This window comes from Azolla caroliniana, unplaced genomic scaffold, assembly GCF_043228905.1.
Source record: "Azolla caroliniana isolate FFs.n. ecotype wild unplaced genomic scaffold, voAzoCaro1.0.p SCAF_463, whole genome shotgun sequence".
Taxonomy (NCBI): Eukaryota; Viridiplantae; Streptophyta; class Polypodiopsida; order Salviniales; family Salviniaceae; genus Azolla; species Azolla caroliniana.
Window position 1 is genome coordinate 1 of NW_028230898.1, and position 23,535 is coordinate 23,535.

At 35.3% G+C, this 23,535-nt stretch overlaps 2 protein-coding genes across 3 annotated transcripts; one reads left to right on the forward strand and one right to left on the reverse strand.

The window, feature by feature from the left end:
• Positions 1 to 713: 713 nt before the first annotated feature.
• On the reverse strand, positions 714 to 7,973 carry LOC147848206 (uncharacterized). The gene is made up of 11 exons (XM_087338596.1): positions 7,486 to 7,973; positions 6,549 to 6,680; positions 6,152 to 6,387; positions 4,704 to 4,757; positions 4,477 to 4,591; positions 3,825 to 3,952; positions 3,423 to 3,747; positions 2,530 to 2,820; positions 2,029 to 2,106; positions 1,348 to 1,410; positions 714 to 939 (listed from the first exon to the last, which is right to left on the reverse strand). The coding sequence occupies exons 1-11, from the start codon at positions 7,777 to 7,779 to the stop codon at positions 808 to 810; spliced, it is 1,848 nt and encodes a 615-aa protein (XP_087194722.1). The 5' UTR covers positions 7,780 to 7,973; the 3' UTR covers positions 714 to 807.
• A 6,783-nt stretch (positions 7,974 to 14,756) lies between these two features.
• On the forward strand, positions 14,757 to 23,125 carry LOC147848207 (putative cinnamyl alcohol dehydrogenase). Of its 2 annotated transcripts, XM_087338597.1 has the most exons (6): positions 14,757 to 14,920; positions 17,510 to 17,623; positions 18,323 to 18,553; positions 19,271 to 19,562; positions 22,267 to 22,420; positions 22,512 to 23,125. In XM_087338597.1, exons 1-6 carry the CDS (start codon positions 14,844 to 14,846, stop codon positions 22,709 to 22,711), a joined length of 1,068 nt encoding a protein of 355 aa, XP_087194723.1. In that variant the 5' UTR covers positions 14,757 to 14,843; the 3' UTR covers positions 22,712 to 23,125. The 2 variants fall into 2 exon arrangements, with proteins under 2 accessions (XP_087194723.1, XP_087194724.1); XM_087338598.1 differs by lacking the exon at positions 17,510 to 17,623.
• Positions 23,126 to 23,535: the final 410 nt, after the last annotated feature.

The following is a 23,535-nucleotide window of genomic DNA, read 5'->3' on the forward strand; positions in this document are numbered from 1 at the left end:
AAATTGATGGAACACCATGCCTTATCTCTACACATGTAACATTTGTGTGCACCAAAGGATATAGCTATTACCTCATCAAGGATATTATTGTATATCCAAATATCCCTTGACGTATTACTATATAGCAATGAAAGAGAAGATCATCCCCCAAAATGAGATGATGAATAAAAATTCTCTCATTCGCCCACATCATGACAAGACCATCATATCACAAACACATGGTTATTAATTTGAGTAAGCAAATGCCTAATCCCATACCGCAACCATCCATAACATTGTATATGTGTGCATGGCATTATTGACAAAGCAATGTATACCTCTTAGTGTGAGGAGAATTGAATATCATCCCTCTCACTTAGTTTTAAAGATAACTTAATTTATTGAAGCATACAAACTTCATAAAGATTGAGAAAGATTGGTGTTAGGATTTCACATTCTAAAATTGTTGTACTTGGTTTGCCTTTTGATAACAAAGCTCACCAAAAATCCTAGAAAAGAAAGACTCACCAAAAAAGATCCCCCATTTTTAAAAACCAAGCTAATAGTAAAATTAAAGTCTGAAAAATAGAATACAGCATTTGGCATCAAGCTTCAACACAAATCTAATGTCTACACACAAGGTAAGACATCGGATCAACAAGCAAATATTTAGCAAAATTACATGACGATTAAAAATTGGAATGCTCAGTGTACAGTATTAATTGATTCCTGAGGAATACAAGCCTTGGGCCTATATATACATTACAACTTGATCCATCATTTTGATTGGGTCTAATCCCCAAGATTCTTAAGTTATTTTTGGGAATACTATGAATCAGGTGTGTGGCTTGTTGCAACAACATTCATGCAAGATGCATTTGGATGTTTCGGCATCCACTTCCCTTTGTCAAAAGTATTTAATGTTTTTACTCTTATTTCACCATCAGGAAAAATGGACACCTGTAAAACAATTGGAGTTAAAAAATAGACAGTCAAATTCAGAACACAAATTACAAAGCTAGAAAACTGCAAGTCATTTAGAATATAATAATCTCAGCAAGTATCCAAGAAGGTTTTAGTGGAATTGGCTATATACAATAAATCTAAAGAATCAAGTTGATCTAATCTTTGCTTTAAGTCCTTGTTTGAGGAAGTAGGTTTATTCACTCTCACTTTAATCATATGCATTCCTTTTTTGAGTTCAATTCTTTACTAGTTTATAAAACTATTCACAACTGCATTCAAATTTTGATGTTAAATGAAGAATTTATTTTCACGTTTCTAACACAAACACTCAGCATAACAAATAATTGTTAACTGGAAATGAAAATGATAACAAAGAAAGAGTTTTGCAAACAGTTTACACACCTTGTCCATAGCTAGACGGTCTGTGCCATATAAATATTCCTGATCAATTCCTCTTTTACTAGCCTAAAACACAAGAATTTTTAAAAAAATTATATGTTACGCGTTGCAACTTGGTTAGAAGTCTTTAGATATTCATTTTCTAATTCTACTTAACAAAACAAACCAATCTATTTTAGTAAATGGAATCAATGTGTTTGCCCATGAAGGTTACTGTTTGTCCAATCTATTTTAGAAAATGATATTAAGCCCAATGAAGATTACTGTTTGCCCATTGTCTTTGAATATTTTCTCTATGGTGTGGGTGTATGTAGATTGAAGAAATTCCTCTATGATCGAAACCCGTGACCCCTATAAAATAATGAAATCCGAGCTATCACTGTGTCTTCTCTGGTGCATAAGTCTGCCCACTAGATTTTCTTTAGTACAATGCATTCATACAAATTTCTACTTTCTTACAGATATTTCCTATAAACAACTATGATCATGTTTATCAATCACTTTATCTTATTGTAGTCAATTAAATGGATGATGGTGTCAGTCGTATGATCACTTTGTTCTCGTATGTCATTGTGGCTACACCATTCCTGAGTAGAAATCCATTCTACTACATAAATGTGATGTACACAGAACAAGCACATACACACATTTGAAGTTGCATTTAAAATGAAGAGTATGTCTTACATCAAGTTTGAGAGCTCGTACAACAGTATTGAAGCTTGATGCACCCTTAATCAGCATTTTATTATGATGGATAAAATTCTGCCACTCAACAAAATAGAATTAAAAATATTAGTTCAGTTACCATATATCTGAACACACGTTTAAGTAAAAAATTAAACAGGCATCCAGTTTATAATAACAAAAACGTCTCCCTAAATATGCAGGCTTCATTATATCATATATGGCATGTGTTTATATACTAGTTCTCTTGTATATATAAAGTGCTTGTGCATGCTTTGCATGTTGAAATTTAAACACATGCAATCAGTACCCTTCAAATACCATCCACGACAGAAATTTCTGAAGGTTTCAATGTAAATGTCATGTTACATGTAGATTATTATATGTGATGCAATACAAGCCAAGAAAATAGTATACTTACTGCCAAAACATAAATTAAGTAGATAAAAAAGTTATGTTTTTGTAGTGGAATCACATAAATAATTTTCATGGATTACTTACATTTCCAAACATTTGATCCTTGAAATGTTGCATCTCATCATTATTCTTTTGCTTTTGCTCCAATGCAGCAGTTTGTTGCTGCTGCAAATGGTCAATTAACGACATCAATGCCTCACGCTCACCAGCAAGCACATCCTTAGCTTGTAAAATATCTGCCAATTGCTGTTTTCCCCATTCCCCAGACTCCACAACCTGAGACAGCCGTCTGCATTCCAGCTTGGATCTCTCATTTTCCTTCTCAATGACTGCTACATATTCTTCCAGCTTCACAAACTTCTTTTTCCCTTGTAACTATCACAATTGTGTTTCTTAGACTATACCTTCTTTTTCAATGAATGTACTTATTAGTTAGAAAATAATAAATTACTGCTTTTACATGGATCATTCCAATGCTCTCCTTTGGGCTTTAGATAAAAACAAATGGTTAAAAGGTTAACTTGTTCCTATATTTCAGATATAGGCAGTTTTTCTTTCATCATGGAGTTCAGTTTCATTATCATCATTAAATTTCCACCATATGTGATGTGCAATAAGTAGTTCTATCTGTACAAAGAATATTTAATTGGTCCCTCTCCCTCTCATGTATACTTTTATAGACGGTCAATATCTAGCTGGAAAAGGATAGTGACACCAGCATCAAATTACGATAGAGCACATTACTTTCAAAAGAGGTTTCTAGATTTCAAGTATTTATAAATCTTGTCATACACATGCACATTTGTGTGCATGTGTTCGTTCATACACATACTCATCCTCACACTCACACTCATATACATTACATACACAACATCCACTCTATCGTCTTTCACCCTTATCCCTCCCCATACATCTCATATGGGTAACACTACACATGTAAAAGAATCCTATGAAGTTAAACTGTTATCTTTCCTTACTTGCATGAAGAGAAGCCAAGCTCTATAAGCCATCTTCAACTTGTGGCGATTCATTTTCCTTATAACTCGATTTTGAAAGCATTGCCACCATTTCTCATCTTGACAAGCATGTCTAAATGCATTGAAATACCACAACAATTGCTTTCTTTGTATCCTTGATTTCATTTCTTTATCCCTTCTTACTTGTCTAACCCATGATACAAAAACTTGGGAGAGCCGGCATCTTGCAATTTTCCGTAAGTAAATATCTAGCTGAAAGTTCTTGTACCTCCAAGCTCTAAAGCATGCACCTAAACGCTTGTTTGTAATTCTTTTTACCACTCTCCTATACACGAGACTTGCTTGTGAATAATAGAATTACATCCCTATTATCGAAAAAGGAAAGGTGAACAGAAATCTTACATATGGAATAATTTCACTTTTGTAACAAGATTCCACATCTCGAATATATGACAGAGTCTCCTCTTCAACAATTTTTGATAGAGAACAATTAATGAAAGACGCCTTGTCTTTACAAGATGACATCCTTCCTGCAACATATACATATGTTCTATTAAGATAGATTGAATCACAAGGACATATTCATCAAATGCTTTTAGAATAGCCGTAACTGTGTTGCTGCAATACATTATAGCCAAAATGCATTGGTTGCATAGAGTATGTGGGTCTCTGAAATGAACTCATTGCCAGTACAGAGAAATAAAGAAAACCCTTATCATGAAATATCTATGTTACTTATGGCTCTTGAAAAACCAGAAATCCATCGAAAGATTCTGATTCTGAACCAACTGGTTCATATGTTTGCCAAGGTGTGTATTTATTAATTAAATGTGTAAAAAGTCTTTCAGAATTGCTGTGTGGCCTCTTTGATTACAGCATTTTAATTCTTATACAAACTCAGTGTTTAGAGTTAGAGATCTAAGGTTTGAGGAGGAAATAAACAGTACAAAAAAATTTGCTGCTATTGATTATCCCCTTGTACAAACCACATAAAATTCTATTACTCAATCTACATATCCAAGATAAATAAATACTGAGTACAAAAGAGACCTACTAGGAAAGCAAAAAATATTCGTTCTAATCGCTTGTGGTGCATGAAAACTTCTGCCCTTCTTCCTAAGCGCTCTTTGAGTTTATCATTCATGTCTTTAAGAATTCGTTTCTCTTTTCTAATACATTTAAAATTTCAACCAAGAAACTAAATGTGAGATTTGTTACCACAAAGGAAGATTTTAGATGGCACCTATTCTTAAACATACAAGTTTGTAAACAAAGTGCTACCTGCGATCTAAAGTTTTTTGTTTTCTTTTTCGTACAAATTCAATCCATAATGTCCTGTATAAGTTAAGTCGAAATTTTAAGCAACATATCTAAGGATTATAATCAACCTGCAATTTATAATTAGCTCAATATATATTCATTTAACTTCTTTAGTGTACACATGGCATCATTCACCTCAATTTCCAGTATAATATTATTTGGTTTGAACTTTGTATACACTGTGGAACTAGCATCACTGAATGAAAAATTACATTATAAACTATTTTAGAATTTGAAGTGTACTCGAAAGAATATTCAAATTTCGAAAATTATACCCATGGGCTGCCCATTTATTTCCAATGATTGTAATGCCCTATTGCTAACACGAATTGTCCCTCATGGAAGCCTGCTTGCGCATAATCATCCCTATCCCTTCTTGGGGTGGTCTATTTTTGACAGTTGTATGCTTTCAATATATCTTAGGGCATATCTACGTACAGATAGATTTTACCTTTACTTTTCTATCCTGCATTGACTCCCGATTGTCTCTCCCCATTCCTGGACTCTGGTCTTACACCCCATCCCTTGTGACAATGTTCTATACTTCTGTATAATTTTTTATTTGTTAAAAGGGATGTTACCATAATTTCAATCTTGATCATTTTGAAGTCAATTTCAATTCCTTGTGAGCCATTTTTCCACCCATTATTGTTTCAGTGTCACACTGCTATGCCAATGTTTAGCCCTTCGAATACATAAAGTTGCATTCAAACTACATTTTTCTTGGGATCTTCTTTCTTCAGTTTGCTCTCTCCAGAGGAGTTTTTAACAAAGGTTTATGATTACAGAGAGATAGGACACAATTTTAATTTAGAAACTGGAGATCAGTGCAAACTCAGGGCCAAGATGCCTATTTATAAGATGCACAGTGAGCAACCCAAGAGAACCCTTAGATATTCAAAAAACAATATTGCACATTATAGGTTTATTTCTTGTGAATGTCTCTGACTGATTGGATGAACAAAAGAAAATCTCATATCACATCAACTACAACTAATGAATGCTATGTTGCAGGGGTTCTTAATGATGAAGGCACAGTAGGAAAAAATATAGACTGTAACTATTGCCTTGTCTACTCAATACATGTGTTCCATAGATGCAAGAAATGGCATTTCTTACTTCAGAAATGGAGCAGTTGTTTCCTCTGAAGAAAATCATGGTTTCTTAGCATCCAAAATCTGGGTTTATGAAGCCTTTTTCTTATTCTATTCTCCCATTTTCCTTGGTTTTTTGACTGGCTGTTCAATAAATCTCTTCTATGGAAGGCTCCAAGAGATTGTTATGATAGATGGAGCTATAACATTTTGACATGCATGCAATATATATCCACTAGGAAGACAATACCATTCTAAGCATAAATCAGCTAGTTAACAAGGAAAAATCACAATACGCTAAAAACAGTTACCTACCACAGACGATGTAGAAGGTGGCGACGTAAAACCTTTTCCACAGATGCTTGAAGTCTTTTATACTTTCTATTTCTCAATAAATCCAAGCACCATGCTTTAAATGCACGGGATAGCAATCCTTGTGTTAATAGCATCCTTGCCCGATACAGCATTATTTTTTTCTCATTTTTCTTGTCAATATAAAGTCTCCAACCCATCAATGCAGCTCTTAAGTATCTAAAATTGTGTTTTCTCACCTGGATATTAAGTTTTGGGCATAAATATACTGTCATGATTCTCTACAATAGATAATATGGTACTGCAATAGACGATGTAGACTTATTTATATATGGGACAACTGTATCTCGATCATTCAAAAGCACATGAAAAAGCATACTTGATGCAGAATTGAACATACCTGTATTAATAGCAATGACCGATTCTTCTCAATAGAAGCTTTAACTCTCTCTGCATTTGCAGCTAGTTCATCAATCTGCTTGTATGCCATTCTCACAGGCAATTCATGTTCTTGAATTGCTAACTTCAAAATCTGAAAATTGTAGACCATCAACTATATAAACTGCAATAAATATCCCTGGATGTTTTCACAGTATGCCTTCTTTTGGGATTTTCCTGCTTTTTGTGTTTACTTTTTACTACCTATCTTACCTGCCCATTATGTTCCCTATTAACGAGTAAGAGTAAAATGGGCTTGTAAATTGAGTGGATATGAGTGAGGGAAAAGGAGAGAAGAAAAACACAACAAAAATAAAAAATAAATAACGAGTATAAAACAGAAATATGTAACAGAAATCAATAAAAGAGAAGTGCATCTCAAGGTATACATTTTCTCCACCATTTCATGCACTCCATTGATTAAATGCTCTAGCTAACCATACCTATGTCAAAAGAAAACATGAGAAGATGATGTGCGCCAATTAGAATATAGTCTAGATACGTTATGCTCGATACAATCCATTTGATTCAATATATACTAACAAAAATATGTACATAAGGGAAAGAATCCCCTAAAACACATTAGATTGATCATTCGACAATCCGTATGCTTTTTTGACATGGATGCTCCCCTCTAATAAGGTAGTGGTCGGGTCGGTGAGACATATCTCCAGCTCTCATTCGACTTATTCACTATTCATTGGTCAATCAGGAGAGATTTTCTGAATGTTATTGTGGTTTATTCATTATTGTTGTTTTTGTGATCGAATTGAAATGATCACAAGCAATCGTCCAACCATAATGTTTCGTTTTATTTATTTATTAACAGATAAATACACGAATAAGATCAATACTCAGAGCATTAAAGAGATATATAAAAGAATTTCAGCTAAAAATACCTTCATTAGAGAATGTGTTTCAGTCGGGTTAATGTGGTTGGTGACTGCCGCATGTCGACTTAATCTCCTCTTCTGCAACACTTTTCGCACACCTTCGAGATCATCATTATCTGTACTAGCACAGCTTGATCTATCACTTACATCTGAAGATGCATAAAGAGCCTTTTTTCCTAAGAAAGGTTCTGAATTAAACCCCAGATTCTGATGCTCCAAGGGAGAAGAAAGATCGTCTGATACAGAGGTCATCTGATCTGAAATAATGGGATTAGGGTCAGAAGTCTCAGAGTTCTCCATGGAAGCAGAAGAAGAAGAGCTTGGTAACGTATTCTTTTAGCTTCTGCTTGTACTGCTCACTACTTTACACTGTGGTTGGAACTTGGAGAATTCTGCTTCATCAGGGCATCTTTCTTCTTCATTAGGGTTTTCATTCGCTCTGTTTGTTGAAGTGCTCTTCTGAGCTTGGATCATCTGGCATCTCATAACTGTCTCCAAATAATGAAGAACAAAGCAGCAGCTTTTGCATTTTAACTGTTAATAATAATAATTTTTTATTTTTATTTTTATTATGATTATTCGAATATACCGCATTTTGAATCTTGATTATTATTATTATTATTATTATTATTATTATTATATACATATTGTGGTGTCTCTTATACATATAAATTATTAATTTGGAAATATTAGCAAGGAAAACCACCTGATTAGCAAATTACTATGGAGTCATTAAGCCTTCGTAATGAATTAAGTGTTTGTTAAGTGCATTGCCAAACTTCTTACAATGGCTAATTATTAATCACTGGAGTGGCTCCCCTACCTGATTAATTCTTCAATCAGACATAATCTTGACATAAGTTGGCTCAATTGTTCACTTTTGTTTGTTATTGGTTATGACTCGAATATGCAATTGCCCAAATAATGGGTGTTTGATTATTAATGCTTCGAATTGTCTCTTCATTTCGTTCCCTATGTTCTTATTAGCTCTTTAAAAAAGGAATGATGATTGGTCGTTTCCAAAAAAATTGATGATTTTTCCTATAAATTCTTGGAAATAAATATATTGGTATAAAGAATGCCATTGATTGTTACATGCATGGCCATAAGTTATCCTGTGGTAGTTTGCAATGCCCCAACAAAAGACAACTTCATTGCCTATTGAGGTTGTCGTTGGTGTTGCATTCCCTCTTGATTCACAACCCCAAGCTCATTCGGAATTCCAAGAGCACTTTTGCCGTGATCCCAAAAATCTGACCCTTGACAATGATCTCTCTTTTCCTTTTTGTAGGCCTTTGGAGCTCTTCGTGCAAATAGTATCTCTCATTTTTCACTTTCACATGCACCTTCACTTATCTTCCTCGAACACTTGGCATGCACAAAATGTCGATTACCATGTCCATCTATTTCACATTCCTTTTTTTCTTTCCAAAACAAAATATCCTTCCATTAGTTTTAAAAAACCTATCAAGTACAAACTACAAAAGAGATGAAAAAGAAGAGGAAAAAGGACTATCCCAATGACTAGCCATAGATCATGCCGCCTACTTTATCATACCAAAAAATGACATCATAATAATTAGACACCTTACACATGCCTTCAAGGATAGAGTTGTATAGCATCCTCATTCTTATCCTACTCAATATATCCCAATAACATGAGAAGCCGTTGTATCATATCTCCTCAAATCATATGTGATAAATGGTGACCTTCAACTTGCCTTCATTACATAATGTGCTCATGCTTCAATTGGTGCTCCACCTTTACAGTTCCAATCTTCGCTGATCCATGCTCAACATATCTTGTAATAGATGCATTTCACACGACAACATGTTTTTTTGCAAGAATACCATTTCACATTCCTTTTATTTGTCCCATCCCATGGACATCGCCTTTATCTTTTACAGTCCAAAGAAAACTAAAACCCTTGATCTTTTTGTTCCTAGAGAAAGCTCTTGATGATTGAGCTATGTTTTTTTGTTGCTTTAATTTTTATCATGTCTCATGTCCTTCTTGTCACACCTTTGCTCTATCCGTCAACCTTTATAAAATAACTTTGATGTATTCCCTCATGTGAGCTTCCCACATCACAATGTGTAGTTTTCCTTTTTCCTTTTTCTTTCTCACCCAATTCCTTGCTTTCAATCTTGATCCGAAATCAATCACAAAGTTGTTGAAATCTAGCATAGAAATTCAAGTTGTGGGTAGAAAAGAACTAATCAATCTTGTTTGCAATGATTTTCACTAGATCTAAACTTGAGTAGTGGGATACATGTGATTTGCTCGGGACCACACAAAAGAGCTTCTATGTGGGTTTCATAAGGATACAAATGTGCTTTCTCATGGAGAGCCTTATTGAGTACTTCTTTCATGTTGAGTAGTTGTGGACAAGTGGCCCACGTGTCCGATGTGAAAGAATATATCTACAAGTTCTAAGGAAAAACTAATGTTATCACACTGAGGAAAGCCTTGCAAAGAATTCCTTATCACTTGGCGGGATTCTTTATGTACCTTCTTTTCACTTCTTTCTTTGAGTGTTGTTCGTATATAGATTTACATTTAAGATATACATACAAAATTGATTTGGGCAATTAGTCTATTTAAAGTGTTTTTAATAGATTACATTGGGGTATAGAAGTTATCAATTCCACTAATTATAAAGAGATTCGGGAAGAAAATAAAATATGCAAGAATTTGGGGGGATATTTGGATTCAGGATTGCGAGCCTATGATTGATGAGTGTTGGATTGGTCATTATTGTTGCATTGGTCATTGTAGGCTTCCCACAAGTCCTCTTGATTCATTTTCCATTACATATGTTCACCTTGTCAATGTAACTTAGGCATTCAAATCAAGAAATAACCAAACCCGACAATGATGTCCCTTGCAAAATGTATTGCTTCCTTGTCATCACTTATTTATTGCAGCTCCAATCCCCCCCCCCCCCCCCCCTTTTCAAATCTTTGACTACTTTGTTAGCAATTATTAGAGCTCCACATTTGACTTAAGCATTGTTATTGTTTCAATTATCTTCTTCTTGCTTTTTCTTTCGTGATTACTTCGATTAGAATCTCGAGCTTTGTACAACTTACCTTTTCCTCACGTCGGATGTCGCACCCATGCTACCACTCAAAGAAACATACTAGGATATGTCATGTTGAAATCCAACTTATGACTAGCATATAAGTGTGCTTAACTTTTATGACATGTGATACCAAGAACACGAGCACAATATTAAGGAGTTCCGGCTCATTTCTCATCATCCTTCCTAATAATTTTCACATCACTATATGTCATGCCAAAGTCATATCTTTCAATATGGGGCATAGAGCCCCATCATCGAATGATCACATACATACGAAGAAGGGAAGAGACAAGCAACAAGATAAACTTGTATATAATGACATTAGATGTTAAAGAAATAGTGAATTCATAGCAACATGTAAGACAACTTAAAAGTGAAGGGTAAAGAATACAAGTGAAGCATGTGTAAGTATGGGAGTGTTACACTTGGCTTCTCTTTTATGTATATATCAGATTTTTTAACTTAAATTGAGGTTTTCCACCAATTGGCGTTTATACTCCATAAACTTGAGGTTGGATATCAAGGGATCATGTTTTAGGAAGCCCACCTTGTATTTCTCCCAAAGGTCTCCCAAAGGGCCAACATGACTCGTCCCAACATCCCATGGAAGTTGGTGTGTTGTTTTTTTTATCTACGACATTCAAAGGGGGATCCTTTAGTTCAATGAATATCGCCTTATGCTAGTATACCTTGGTAGTGAAAAAAATATGAAGAAGATAGGTTAGCCTCACCAATAAAGTTTTGACAATTTGTCAAAATGTCGTAATGGTGGGGGTAGTTAGTTCCCTTCATATAGTCCAACACCTAAGACTCCCAAACCACCACATGTCATATGTCCTTATGGGTTTGTCCCCGTTCCCAAGATAATTGATTTCTCAATTATCCTACCCTTAGACCTCAATCTAGTAACTTATGATGAAATAATATGTATGCCATAATTATTAGAGAGGTGTGAAAGTTGAGAACGAAGGCTTAATATTAGTAGTCTAACAACTTATCAATAAATTATTTACATACACTTGAACCCATGTTTGTCGAGCTATTTATTATATGGCACTTATCAATAACAATATGGCTTAGTTTAAACCTATGCACCCCTTTCACCTTGAAGTCACAAGAGAGAGAGAGAGAGAGAGAGAGAGAGAGAGAGAGAGAGAGAGAGAGAGAGAAATTCTATTATCGTCTTCGGGGGTCAAATATGACCTATGAGACCAAAATATTACATTTCACGATTGTAACATTCATTGGTAAAGTTCTTGAATATCGAGAGTCGCTACTCACTTTCACATGTATCACATTGTGGTTGTGAGAGAAATTCGTGCAAGGATTAGGCTTGGTCAAAGATGTGTGGAAAGCATGGTCGAACTGATCAAAGGCAGAGCATTGTATCCAAGGGTGATACTCAGACTCTCGAACTTGTTTAGGGCAAAGTGTGCATAGTTGACCACTCTCATCACTTGAGCCTCAAAGCTTTGTCTCATATCAAAATGCATGGAAGCAATGGTTCAAGTAGAAAATAATGGGATGGGCTCTAACGTTGTCGTGAAGATTTTCAGCAACGGTGTGAAAATCACGTGGAACGAGGAAAGTCGAGAAGGTGCAATATGCACATGTAGGGAAGGGGTGATGGTTAATGTGCACGTGTGATGTGTGTTTAGGTGTTCATTACACAAATATATATAATAAGCCTAACGCATAAAATGAGGTACAAGTAAAGGTTTGAACCTTACACCTCTAAGATAAGAGGCAATTGACATACCATTAGATTAGGTTATTTCGTTTAAAACTTGTTTTCTTCATTGTACTTTGCACACGAATTGTTGGTACATGAGAGCTTGCATGAGGTACATGGTCATCATGCATTGCATGTGATGCATGATTGCCATTTGGCGCTCATGGATCACATGCATTTCATGCATTGTATGCATGTACTACTCCCTCACATGCACATATACATGGGGGCATCTATATAAGAAGGAGAGGAAGGGAAAGGAAATTAGACAATGTATGCAATCAATAATAATTAATAAGTTCTAGTTATCTCATTGGCAAGGTGTCTTTTATCTCAATTTTGAAGTCAAAGGTTCAAACCGGGAATAGGAATTCCCACTTGTATCTATCTATCAATTTATCTTTAATACTTCTCGCTTGCGCTAGTCCTTCCGTTGTTTCATTGCTTGCGCTAATCCTTCCGCGGTTCCGTTATCTTGAACAATCCCATCATCAATCCTCCATAACCACTAGCGGATAGAGGCCCGGTGCTTGTACGCGCTTGTGACGCACACATCACGACGTTTGGCACGTATGTCATGCGCCACACGACAACGTGTATCGCCTCCGCCACATTTGTCCCATGTCATGATACATTGTTGTTGCAAAAAGGCCTCATTTATAGAGGAATCTAGTGATACATCATGAAGCAAGTGTGCTACATCCTCTACCAAACCATTTTTCTATATCTTGCATCCAACTGGAATACAAAATTTTGCTTTTATGCGACTTTTAGATCTTTTTGCTTGCATCCCATGCAATTCTAAGAAGTCGATGTGGGGGACTTTTTTGAATCTTAAGCATGTATTCAACAACCCTTTCCATGCCCATGATTTGAATGGGAAGTGATCCTGTCTCAAGGAGGAGGGTGTATGGCATTTGTTTCTTAACTTGTAGAAACTTTGTAAGAAAATATTTTTGGTCATTTTCAAACTCTTTCCAAGTAGATTTGAAGATGTTACCACCCTATACTTCCACCCCCTATAGAGAAGCACCAGTGTCACCAAAGTGTCGAAAAGGTATTTCTTGAGGACCCAACACTTAATATCTCCATGATTGCATGTGTTCTCAAATGCATAATATGCTCGTTTTCCCGCCTTTAAGAGGCATGTAGCACAATCATTCCATCTACGATTTGAAGGAACTTCAAGGCCAATATATTTGAAGTTTTCCACACATTCAAGTGTCTCATTATTGTACATAATGCATGGTTTATCTTTTTTTGGGCTCTTCACAAACATAATCTTTGTTTTAGAGATTTCACACTAAAGTCACCATATGGTTGTAGCTTAGTTGGTAAAGTTGTTCGGCAGAGGCAACAAGGTCATGTATTCAACCACTACATTCCACAATTAAAGGAAAAAAAGAGAGGTATGGTAGTTGAGCCTTTAACCTAAGGCTTAGACTTGGTAGTCTAACAATTTATCACTAAGGTAAGGTACTTACGCAAAGAGAGCATATCCCACCCATTTAACAGTGACAACACTCAACTATAGTGCCGTTGTAGTGTTTTTCACGGACAATTATTAATATAAGTGTGTGTTTTCACCAAGCGAGAGATTTTGCTCACAAAGCTAAAGCGTTACATGGAGTACCACAAATACATAAGTAGAAAGGAAAATTGATTTTGAAGCTATGACAATTAAGCTCTTACAATATCTTAGAATGTTTACCATGCCATATATCCTCATTATTATAGGGATAGCATGAGTTTATTTGTATTGTCAAGTTGTTTATATGTATATTATATATATATATACAACTTTAATTAGGCGGAGAGATAATGCAATTTGTATTTGCAGGAAAAAAAGAATGCATTTTGTAATATGGTTCCCTAGTCCCCTCCTTATTCTTCTTGGGGTTCCAATGGGATTATGGGAGTGGTAAGAGATGTTTGGTAGCACTTGGTAGCACATGGGAACTGGAAATTCGAAAGTGAAGGTAGACCCCCTCCCCCCTCCGTTGCTCCTTAAAGAAGGAAGATGAGTTTAACCAAAAGACAAAAGGGGAATCGTGAAGATGTGGGTGTGGGTGTGCTTTTGTTTATTTAATTGAAACTAGCACAAATATATATTGAGAATTATCACCACGCAAGTTAGATAATGATGGAGGAGTGTTGATGAATGATGTAGAGGAACTCTCTTGGATTTTGGAACACAAAGCATTTATAGGTTATGATGTATGATGGGTGTTGTTGTTGTTGTTGATGATGATGATGACGATGATGATGACGTAGAGGCTCATGAGAATCCCCATATAGATTACTAAACTTATGTAGTGGGGTTAGGCATAATAATGTGTCCCACATGTTGTGTTTTGCTTGGTGGGAAAGTAGCTTTAATCAGAAGAGAAAAAATGATAAGAGGAAAGGGTACATTATAAAGAAAAAAAATGAAGTTACTCCATTCATTTGAATTCATTCATACACCATTTTAATCCCTCATACTTTCTCTCTCTCTCTCTCTCTCTCTCTCTCTCTCTCTCTCTCTCTCTCTCTCATTTGCCACGATGGAAGGCATAACTGCAATTGGTTGGGCAGCCAAAGATAAATCTGGCACTCTTGAAAAATTCAAGTTCAAGCTCAGGTTTGTCTACATCTATCTCTCACTTTTCATGGAAATTTATAAAAAAAACCTATTGAACCCAACCCCTCACCAACATTTTAACATTAAGATAAGGCTTCTAGTTAATCCCATTAATTGCACTCTAAGCTCTAAGGTAATGTTACGATGCATTCACAAGAGAGTGAGGAGAGATATCATGTAGTTTCAATATAAACACTAGTCTGACATACAATTTGAAGAGAGAGAGGAGGATGACATTGTTAATGTATATTATTTTTAGCAATGGTTTCGTGCCTAAATAGAGAGAAATGGTTAGTGTGTCCAACGTGGAGAATTTGTGTTAGGTTGGTGCATGGGTTGAAAGAGATATAGCCCTATTAGTAACATTGGTCGATGGAGATTGCAAAATCATGCATTCGACCCCCACATTCCATAATAATATTTACTAATTTAGTTTGGTTAGATTTGTGTGTGTGTGTGTGTGTGTGTCTCAAATGAAAATGTAGCAATTGATATCCCTTGGTAAGGTTTTTCTATTGGAAACTAAAAAGTCATGGCAACATGCAGCGCAATTGATCAAGTTGTGAGTCACAACCTCAAAGGTTATGTTGCGACTCAAATCTCATGTCTTTCAGTCCCTACATTTTGCATTGCATCAAGTAATTTTTTTTTTTTAAATTAAAAGAAAGATACACTTAGTATATTACTTGAGAAATGTACATAGAGAAAACATAAGGAGACATTTCATCTCACTTCTATTGTGATACAAAGGCCAATACTAACATATGATCAAACAGATGATATCATATAAGAAACAGGTGGAGCAAAAACTAGGAGTTATGCAATTGCATCAAGTAAATTAGTGTAATGGGTCCCGTGTTCAACACCTACATTATTTATGGAGTCTAATAAATTAGTGTAGTTAGTGAGGTTTTGAATCTGTGTATGGGTGAATAAAAATATACCATACAAGACTCTCAAAACAATATATCCTTGCCATGTGGTGTTGAGGAGTGGCTTTTGTCTTAATGGCTTCCGTATTACAATAAATCACAAGAGACTTTACTAAAGTGTTTATAAGAACAAGGGTTGCACCTAGCGATAGAGGTAAGGATAGAATGACACACTTGCCCCAATATTTGCGATAGGATGGGGCAAGTGACGCTTTGATACTAAAACACAAACATCAATCAATCAAGCATTGAAATTTGGAATAATTGGAAGTAATGTTGCATGATCTACAACTTGAGGTTATTACCCTCTTCCGATGCTTCCCTCTATTGTCTAGTATCTCTTGCTTATGACCCTAGACTACTTGAAATTCTTTTTTCCCAATATTATTGTCTGAAGTGTGCTAAAAAAAGCCCTTTGTCAATTTCATTATTAAGAAATATAGAATTCAATGGCAAATTAGAGTTCTTCACATACATTTCTCAATGTTATGTTGCAATTGATAAGTGCAATGTGTGTAAACATAGGTTTCAAAGGTAGCAAAGTGAAAATGGGAGAGAGTTAACGAGGAAGGAATGGGGATGGACAAGCAAGTCTACAAATGTGAATTTGCAAAGTGTGTCCATATTGGGTGAGAGTGGAGGAGAAATAATGAGGAGGGAAGGGAGAGAACGTGCGGAGGGAAAGAGTGTCAAAATGTGAAAGGAAGAAAAAGACAAATTGGGAGAGAAATTCATAGAGGAAAGTATCATCATTGCATTGAGACCACTAACATATAACTTTTTTTAAGATGTGACGTAAAAGTATTTTGATGATATTATTATCATATGCCCGATTAGTGGGGTAAACCTCTATCAATCTTGGGTGATTCACTAGAGTAATCATTGATTCTCCAAAAAGGAGAAATGGGTAGGTTCCTTAAAGATGATCATCAATTGAAATCATGCTTCCTAACAAGGTTTCACTCCACATCATCCCATGGATTCTAGGCCAAATTGTATCGTTGAAGTAATACAAATAAATTGTTGCTTTACCAACCACAAAATCTACGTGACACATTTTGCTATAAATCAAATGTGAGTGGAATGTTAAAACCAACTAAAGTCTGAATATCATGGTTTAACATTCTTGCTTTGTACCTCGAAAAATAAGGCCAAGTTGGGTATATTGAACCTTAATTATCCATCCAATACCTTGCATATTATCTTTTAGTTGCAAGTTGGGTATGAGCTCACGCATTTACTGTAGCTAGATGAGAAATATGACCACAAAGCCTTTCTTGGATGGGAAGTTGTCTTATGTTGCCAACTCTAATCCAACACACCCTAAGGGAAATGCAAAACTTCTCGCCTTGTATTTTATTTTCTCTCTCTCATGTGTCTATTAAAACTATCAATAAAAAAAGGCATGTCATCTCTTTCTCCCTATAACGTTTCTACCAAGGAACCAAAAAGACACTTCAAAGTTCATTCTTCTTCCTCAACCTAATGTGGAGGGGTTTTTCTAAAAATGTTGAACTTCAAACTAAATTGCCTAACCAATCTTTGCCGCATTTATATTATCAAGCTATTTTTATGCAATGTCCATTTCCAAAATTATTTTTTTCTCACACACATCTAGATTTTTTGGCCTTAAATTTTCCCTTTGTGCCAAATGCAGATCAATTGGACCTGATGACCTTCTTATCAAGGTGCTTTTCTGTGGCATTTGTCACACTGACCTTCATCAACTTCGTGACGATTACGGAATGTCCCACTACCCGATGATTGCAGGGTCAGGGTCTCTCTCTCTCTCTCTCTCTCTCTCTCTCTCTCTCTCTCTCTCTCTCTCTCTTTTATTGTAATTACCTTACGCTAGTGGTAAGTTGTTAACATTACAAGCACTACGTTTTGGGTTCGAAACCCAACTTTCTCACCTCTCTATTATATACTTCTTATATATCTCTTAATTCACCAGATGCCACTGTGGAATGTAGGGGTTCAACCCATGACCAACTGAGCTACATCCATCTGGGCACTCTCTCTCTCTCTCTCTCTCTCTCTCTCTCTCTTTGGTAAAAGCACACAATTATATAATTGTATGTAAAATCCACTTGTTACAAGCCTTCGTAGACTCCTCTACCTACCTATCCTATGTAGGGAGAGGGATCTCTTGTAACACCATTAGAAAACCTGAATATGCATTTGAGGGAATGGATCCCCACATGCTCTAACATCAAGAAATTCCAAATAATAATACCTTTCAACTTCATCATATAGGATTTGATCCCATGTTTAGTATCAAACATGAAAGCATTACGCATATATCCAATTGTGTTGCAATTCCCAATATCGTAAAATCTCTCTCTCTCTCTCTCACACACACACACACAAACTAAAATTATCATAATTGAAAACAATGGTTTGTTGTGGGTTAATATGTTATTGGATACATGAGCTAAAAATGTATGTTTCCCTTTGTTGAATCATGTAGACATGAAGTTACAGGTTTGGTGAGTGGGATAGGGGAGAACTTGAAAGACACATTTAGAGAAGGAGATCGAGTGGGAGTGGGTTGCATTGTGGGCTCATGTGGGCATTGTAATGCGTGTGGACAAAGCATGGAACAATATTGTAACCAAAGGAAATGGACTTATAATGATATTTATTATGATGGGCATCCAACACAAGGGGGATTCGCAAATTACATGGTTGCCAACCATAGGTAAGGTATTTAGAATATTTGATTTAACAGGTTACACATACATTTCTATTAAATTCTTATATGTATCATTGACTAATATTTATAGATGCTATGATAGTTATCTCTTCACCCTTAGGTCTAGAAAAGTAAAAAGTTGAATGAGTGTTGTAACTCCGAATATCCAAGGTAGTAGAATATTTCATATGTTTCATGTATGATAGAACTAACTCATATTGATTAATGTGTCCACACTTTATAAAAACATCTACTAAAATATATTTCTACCTTGAATTAAGGCCACAACAAAGTTTTAGGCATAGTATGTACTATGAACCATACATACCATACTTGCATTCGCATTCCAATATGTTTTGATCATTCGAGTATGGTAACACCATACTTTTGTATTCATTTTTTATTATAAGGTAAAACTTTTTTCAAAGTAAAAAAGTGAGAGAAAAAAAAATTAACGTAAAAAAGAACATAAGTATGTTTTCATAACATACGCATTCGTTTGCAAACGTATGAAAACGAATGTTTGAATAGAAGAATGTGAATATTACGTTGTATGGTTTTAGACATTAGAGACAAAGATGTAGTTTCATAGGAACATTATTAGAAAATTGATATTAGCTAACTCATTTTTATCAAAACTCATAATTGGGGTAAGATATTATCTACATGTTATTTCTTGGATAACAATTTTGCTACATTTTATAATAAAAATTCTTTACGCAGGTTCGTGGTACGCATCCCAGATGGGATGCCAATGGATGAGGCTGCACCATTATTATGTGCAGGCGTCACAGTCTATAGTCCCATGAAGTTTTACGGCATGACCACAACGCCTACGATGAAGAGGTGTGGTGTGGTGGGCTTAGGTGGTGTAGGACACATGGCTGTCAAGTTTGCTAAAGCCCTTGGTCTCCATGTCACTGTCATTAGCTCCTCTCCCTCGAAAGAGATTGAAGCTCGAGAAGTCCTAGGTGCGGACAATTTCCTTGTTAGCACTAACCATCAAGCCATGAAGGTAATAATTGTTGTTACTTATTATACTAGCTTTATAAACTATAATTTTGGATCTTCAAGGAATTTAACTATGACTTTCTTATTAGGGAAAGTGTTACGAGCATAACCATAACTTATCTGTGGTAGTTTGTATTGTTGTTTTCTACACACGAGCATAAGTGTGTGAGGATTAATCGTGAATGTAAAGAGGGGAGGATTACTTTTAATCCTAGGGATTGAGACAATCCTTAAGAGCCAAGTGTGCACTTACCTACAGACCTTGGGGTCTACCTATAAATATTAGGCATAACTATCCTAATTGGGGATTATTTTGACTATGTCAAGGTTACGACCTTTTTTGTGGTGAACATACACTTGTTGCCGACGCATGCCAATACCATGTACAACTCGAAGCCCGTTGTGGTGATATGGGATGCCATTCAAGGCTTGAGTCCATCTTAATCCCTTCACTTGAGAGAGGTTGGGTGGATCAACACCCTTCTTTCTCTCTCAGTCTCTTCATTTTTTTTATATGTTTCCTTATTTTTATACTTACATTAGAATGTATCTCTAATAGGAAGAAGGGAAAGAAATGATATTTTCATAGTACGAAGCATAGAATTGATATTATTCATTTATTGGGGAAGGATATGTTTTGATATCACCTTGGTCCTTCAGTTTCTCTCTCACAAAGTGTTGTTACACAGAGTAGCATGTTATATAGAAATCATATAGATGTTATTATAGAAATAATATAAAGATAAATAAGAGAAAACTCCCTAGAAAACGTAATGGCAATAAAAAATTGTCCTTCAACCATCATTTATTTGACGAGGAGTGGAAACACTTCAATGTATACAAGCCGTATGGTAAGGAAATGTATTATTATGACGTGAACTCATTATACCCTTACATGATGACAAAACATATGCGAGGGGTAAAACTTGTATGGAGACTTGTCGTGCAATGATATGGAGCATCTATTTGGCTGCTTTGTGGAAATGAATGGTCTCATACAATTAAAATACCATTTCTACCCAATAAAGATAATAACAAAGGAACATATTTCCTACAAGGACGTTTAGAGAAGGTCATTAAGTTTTTGAAAAATCAAAGACATTCGTATCAAAGCATTCAAAAAGAAGTGTATCAACTTTCAAGTTGCAAACTCTAGTCCTTTGGAATGTCTTACGAAGTGGGCCAATTTCCAACCATCCTTTGTCCAAGGAATGTTGTACTGGATGGGAGTGTTGGGATAAAGATGAACAATCCATTGAGTTCTCTCTGACATTGGGATAATCATGTTCATTGTAGTTGTACTATGGTTATCAAAAGTAAACATAAGTGTATAATGCCTCTAGCTGCTTTAATTCATTTTCATGAAAAGAAGAAGAAGTAAATGTAAGTCCCAGAATATCAAACTCTCAAAGAAATTGCTAATTTAGGGCAATACAAATCGCATATATAACCGTTGAGATGTATTATATGCCTACTCTTAGTCCTTGATCCCATCAAGATTCTAAATTCAAGGCACACAATTTAGGCTCTTCATCCACTATCCTTCCTGCTCTACTAAATTGAATGGCAAAAATGGGCTTTGATAATATGCAACATGAAAGAAAACAATCCTGAATTGTTCTAAAAACTACAAAAGGAAGTGGTGAAACATATGTGTGCGAGACCACTACAAAATAGGGGAATTCGTAATTAGAAATGCTGCCCACATTGGCACACGAGATAAGTGTTAATTTCTAGCCATAGAATGCAAACTTCCTTTCCATGCTTAATTGACGGCATGATCATCGACACTAGGGTTATTGCTCTTGCCTATTAGTGCATGTATTATTAGAGTTTCTAGTTTCCTATACTTAAATGGCGAGTAACATAATTGGAGCCTTAGTTCACAACTTGACAATTTGGTAATGTAACCAAGTTATACTTGTTCCAAAGTTAGTTTCTCCTAGAAGAGGATTGCCCTCGAAATTAACAAATACTCATCCAATTGTTAATTTCTATCCACACAAAAAATGAAATGGGAAATAATAACATATGTTCTTGGCTAGATATCAAAACTCTTTAAACCAAGAGTTTAATCCACATTCACATCATGTAATTATTGAACGACACAACACTTTTCTTTCATTCAAGAATACAAGACTAACACCAAACTTCCTTAACATGGCTTCCATTTACACCTACACTAATGTTGTCTTGAGGCCTTCAAATTTAATATAGGACGGATGAGTTCCATATATGTATGTTCAGACATTCATATTAGGGTTAAATTGATGAGTTAATATCATCATTGACTCTATATGCCACTTGATACTATTATCATTGTTGCGAACCTCCCTAATAATAAATTAGTGAGAGAAAAAGAGGGGTTCATGTGTCCAGGATATAATATGGGATCTCCACTAAGGAAATGTATTGCTTTTTAACAAGTTTTTAAGATAAACAAATAATTTTCCCGTTGGAAATATATGAACCACCATGGCATGCCAAAAACATTGGTATGATAGGCCAAGATCTTGTGAAGATTAGGGCTTCAAGTGTCCAATATTGTGAGATACCTTATTTTGACATTAATAACAAGTACATGGCAATCTACTCAATATATACTATTTAATTTGAACTTCATATTTGTAAAGATCTTGCTTACAAATCCTTTTCTTAAATTTTTGTTTCTTTACATATTGAGGATCATACGTGTGCCCTTTTTGTAGGATGTGGAACAAACGCTTGATTATATCTTGGATACAATCCCAAGTGCACATCCTCTTGAGCCATACTTATCTCTCTTGGGATTAAATGGCCAACTAGTGATGTTAGGAGTTGTTCCAAGTCCCCTACAGTTCATCACATCCATGCTAATTTTGGGTAAATACAATCTTCTTTCTCTAAGTTCTTACTACTTGCTTTTTGTTACCTTCTCTAATTATACATTTCCGTCATTTAAAATGCTTTCTAGGAAGGAGGAGTATTGGAGGAAGTTTTGTAGGAGGAGTGGAAGAGATGCAAGAAATGTTAAATTTTGCAGCACATAAAGACATAAAATGCATGATTGAAGTGATACCCATGGACTACATAAACAAGGCTATGGAAAGATTGGAAAAGAACGATGTGCGATATCGATTTGTATTGGATGTTGCTAATAGTATAGAATCATGAGATAACATGTTGAAAACAAATCCCTAAAGCATAGAAGTTTTCTTATATTATAAATCTTTATGTATGTACCTTTCAAATAAAATAATGGTAAACTACCATTGAAAAATTACCATATTGAAAAACAAATCCCTCCAAGTATAGAAGTAGTCTCATATCATAAATCTTTATGTACCTTTCAAATAGAATAATAGTAAACGACCATTGCAATGTCACATGAACTCATATCCCTTTTGCCGTTTTACTCGATGGAAAGCACTCAATGATTAGATGTTAGCATCCAAATTCGAAACCAACATGAGGTTTCTTTGATAGGGTGCTAGATAAATAAAGTAGAATGCAAAGATGTTACCTACGTATCATTGTATTACATTCACTTTGAAACAAAACGAGTAACCACATGACCAATTATTTTCCTCTCCAACAACCAATGTGACATGTTCCTACTCAATACATGCTTGCACACACATACCCTTGAGTTTCCCAAGTTTCGTTGTTCCACACACTTCAAATGCAAAGAAGCAAAACTCATCTATGATGAATACACTGCAATCAAATGTTGAGTATAAAATTCTTCCCAATTCTTTTCACATACTCTCTATCACATAGACATCGATTGATGCTCAATTTCTACGATATGCTCTTTATTTTCTTCTCAAAGGCAAAACACATTTCTAAATTAGTGGTCTTAATAGAGAGAAAATAGTGTTTGTTTGGTCTTCCATTGGTGCGTGATGAGATGATGGGCGTCAAATTTGGATAGCATATGGTGGTGAGATATATATTATTGTGTTTCTAAGTTGAACGTGTGGTCCCCTGATCCACGA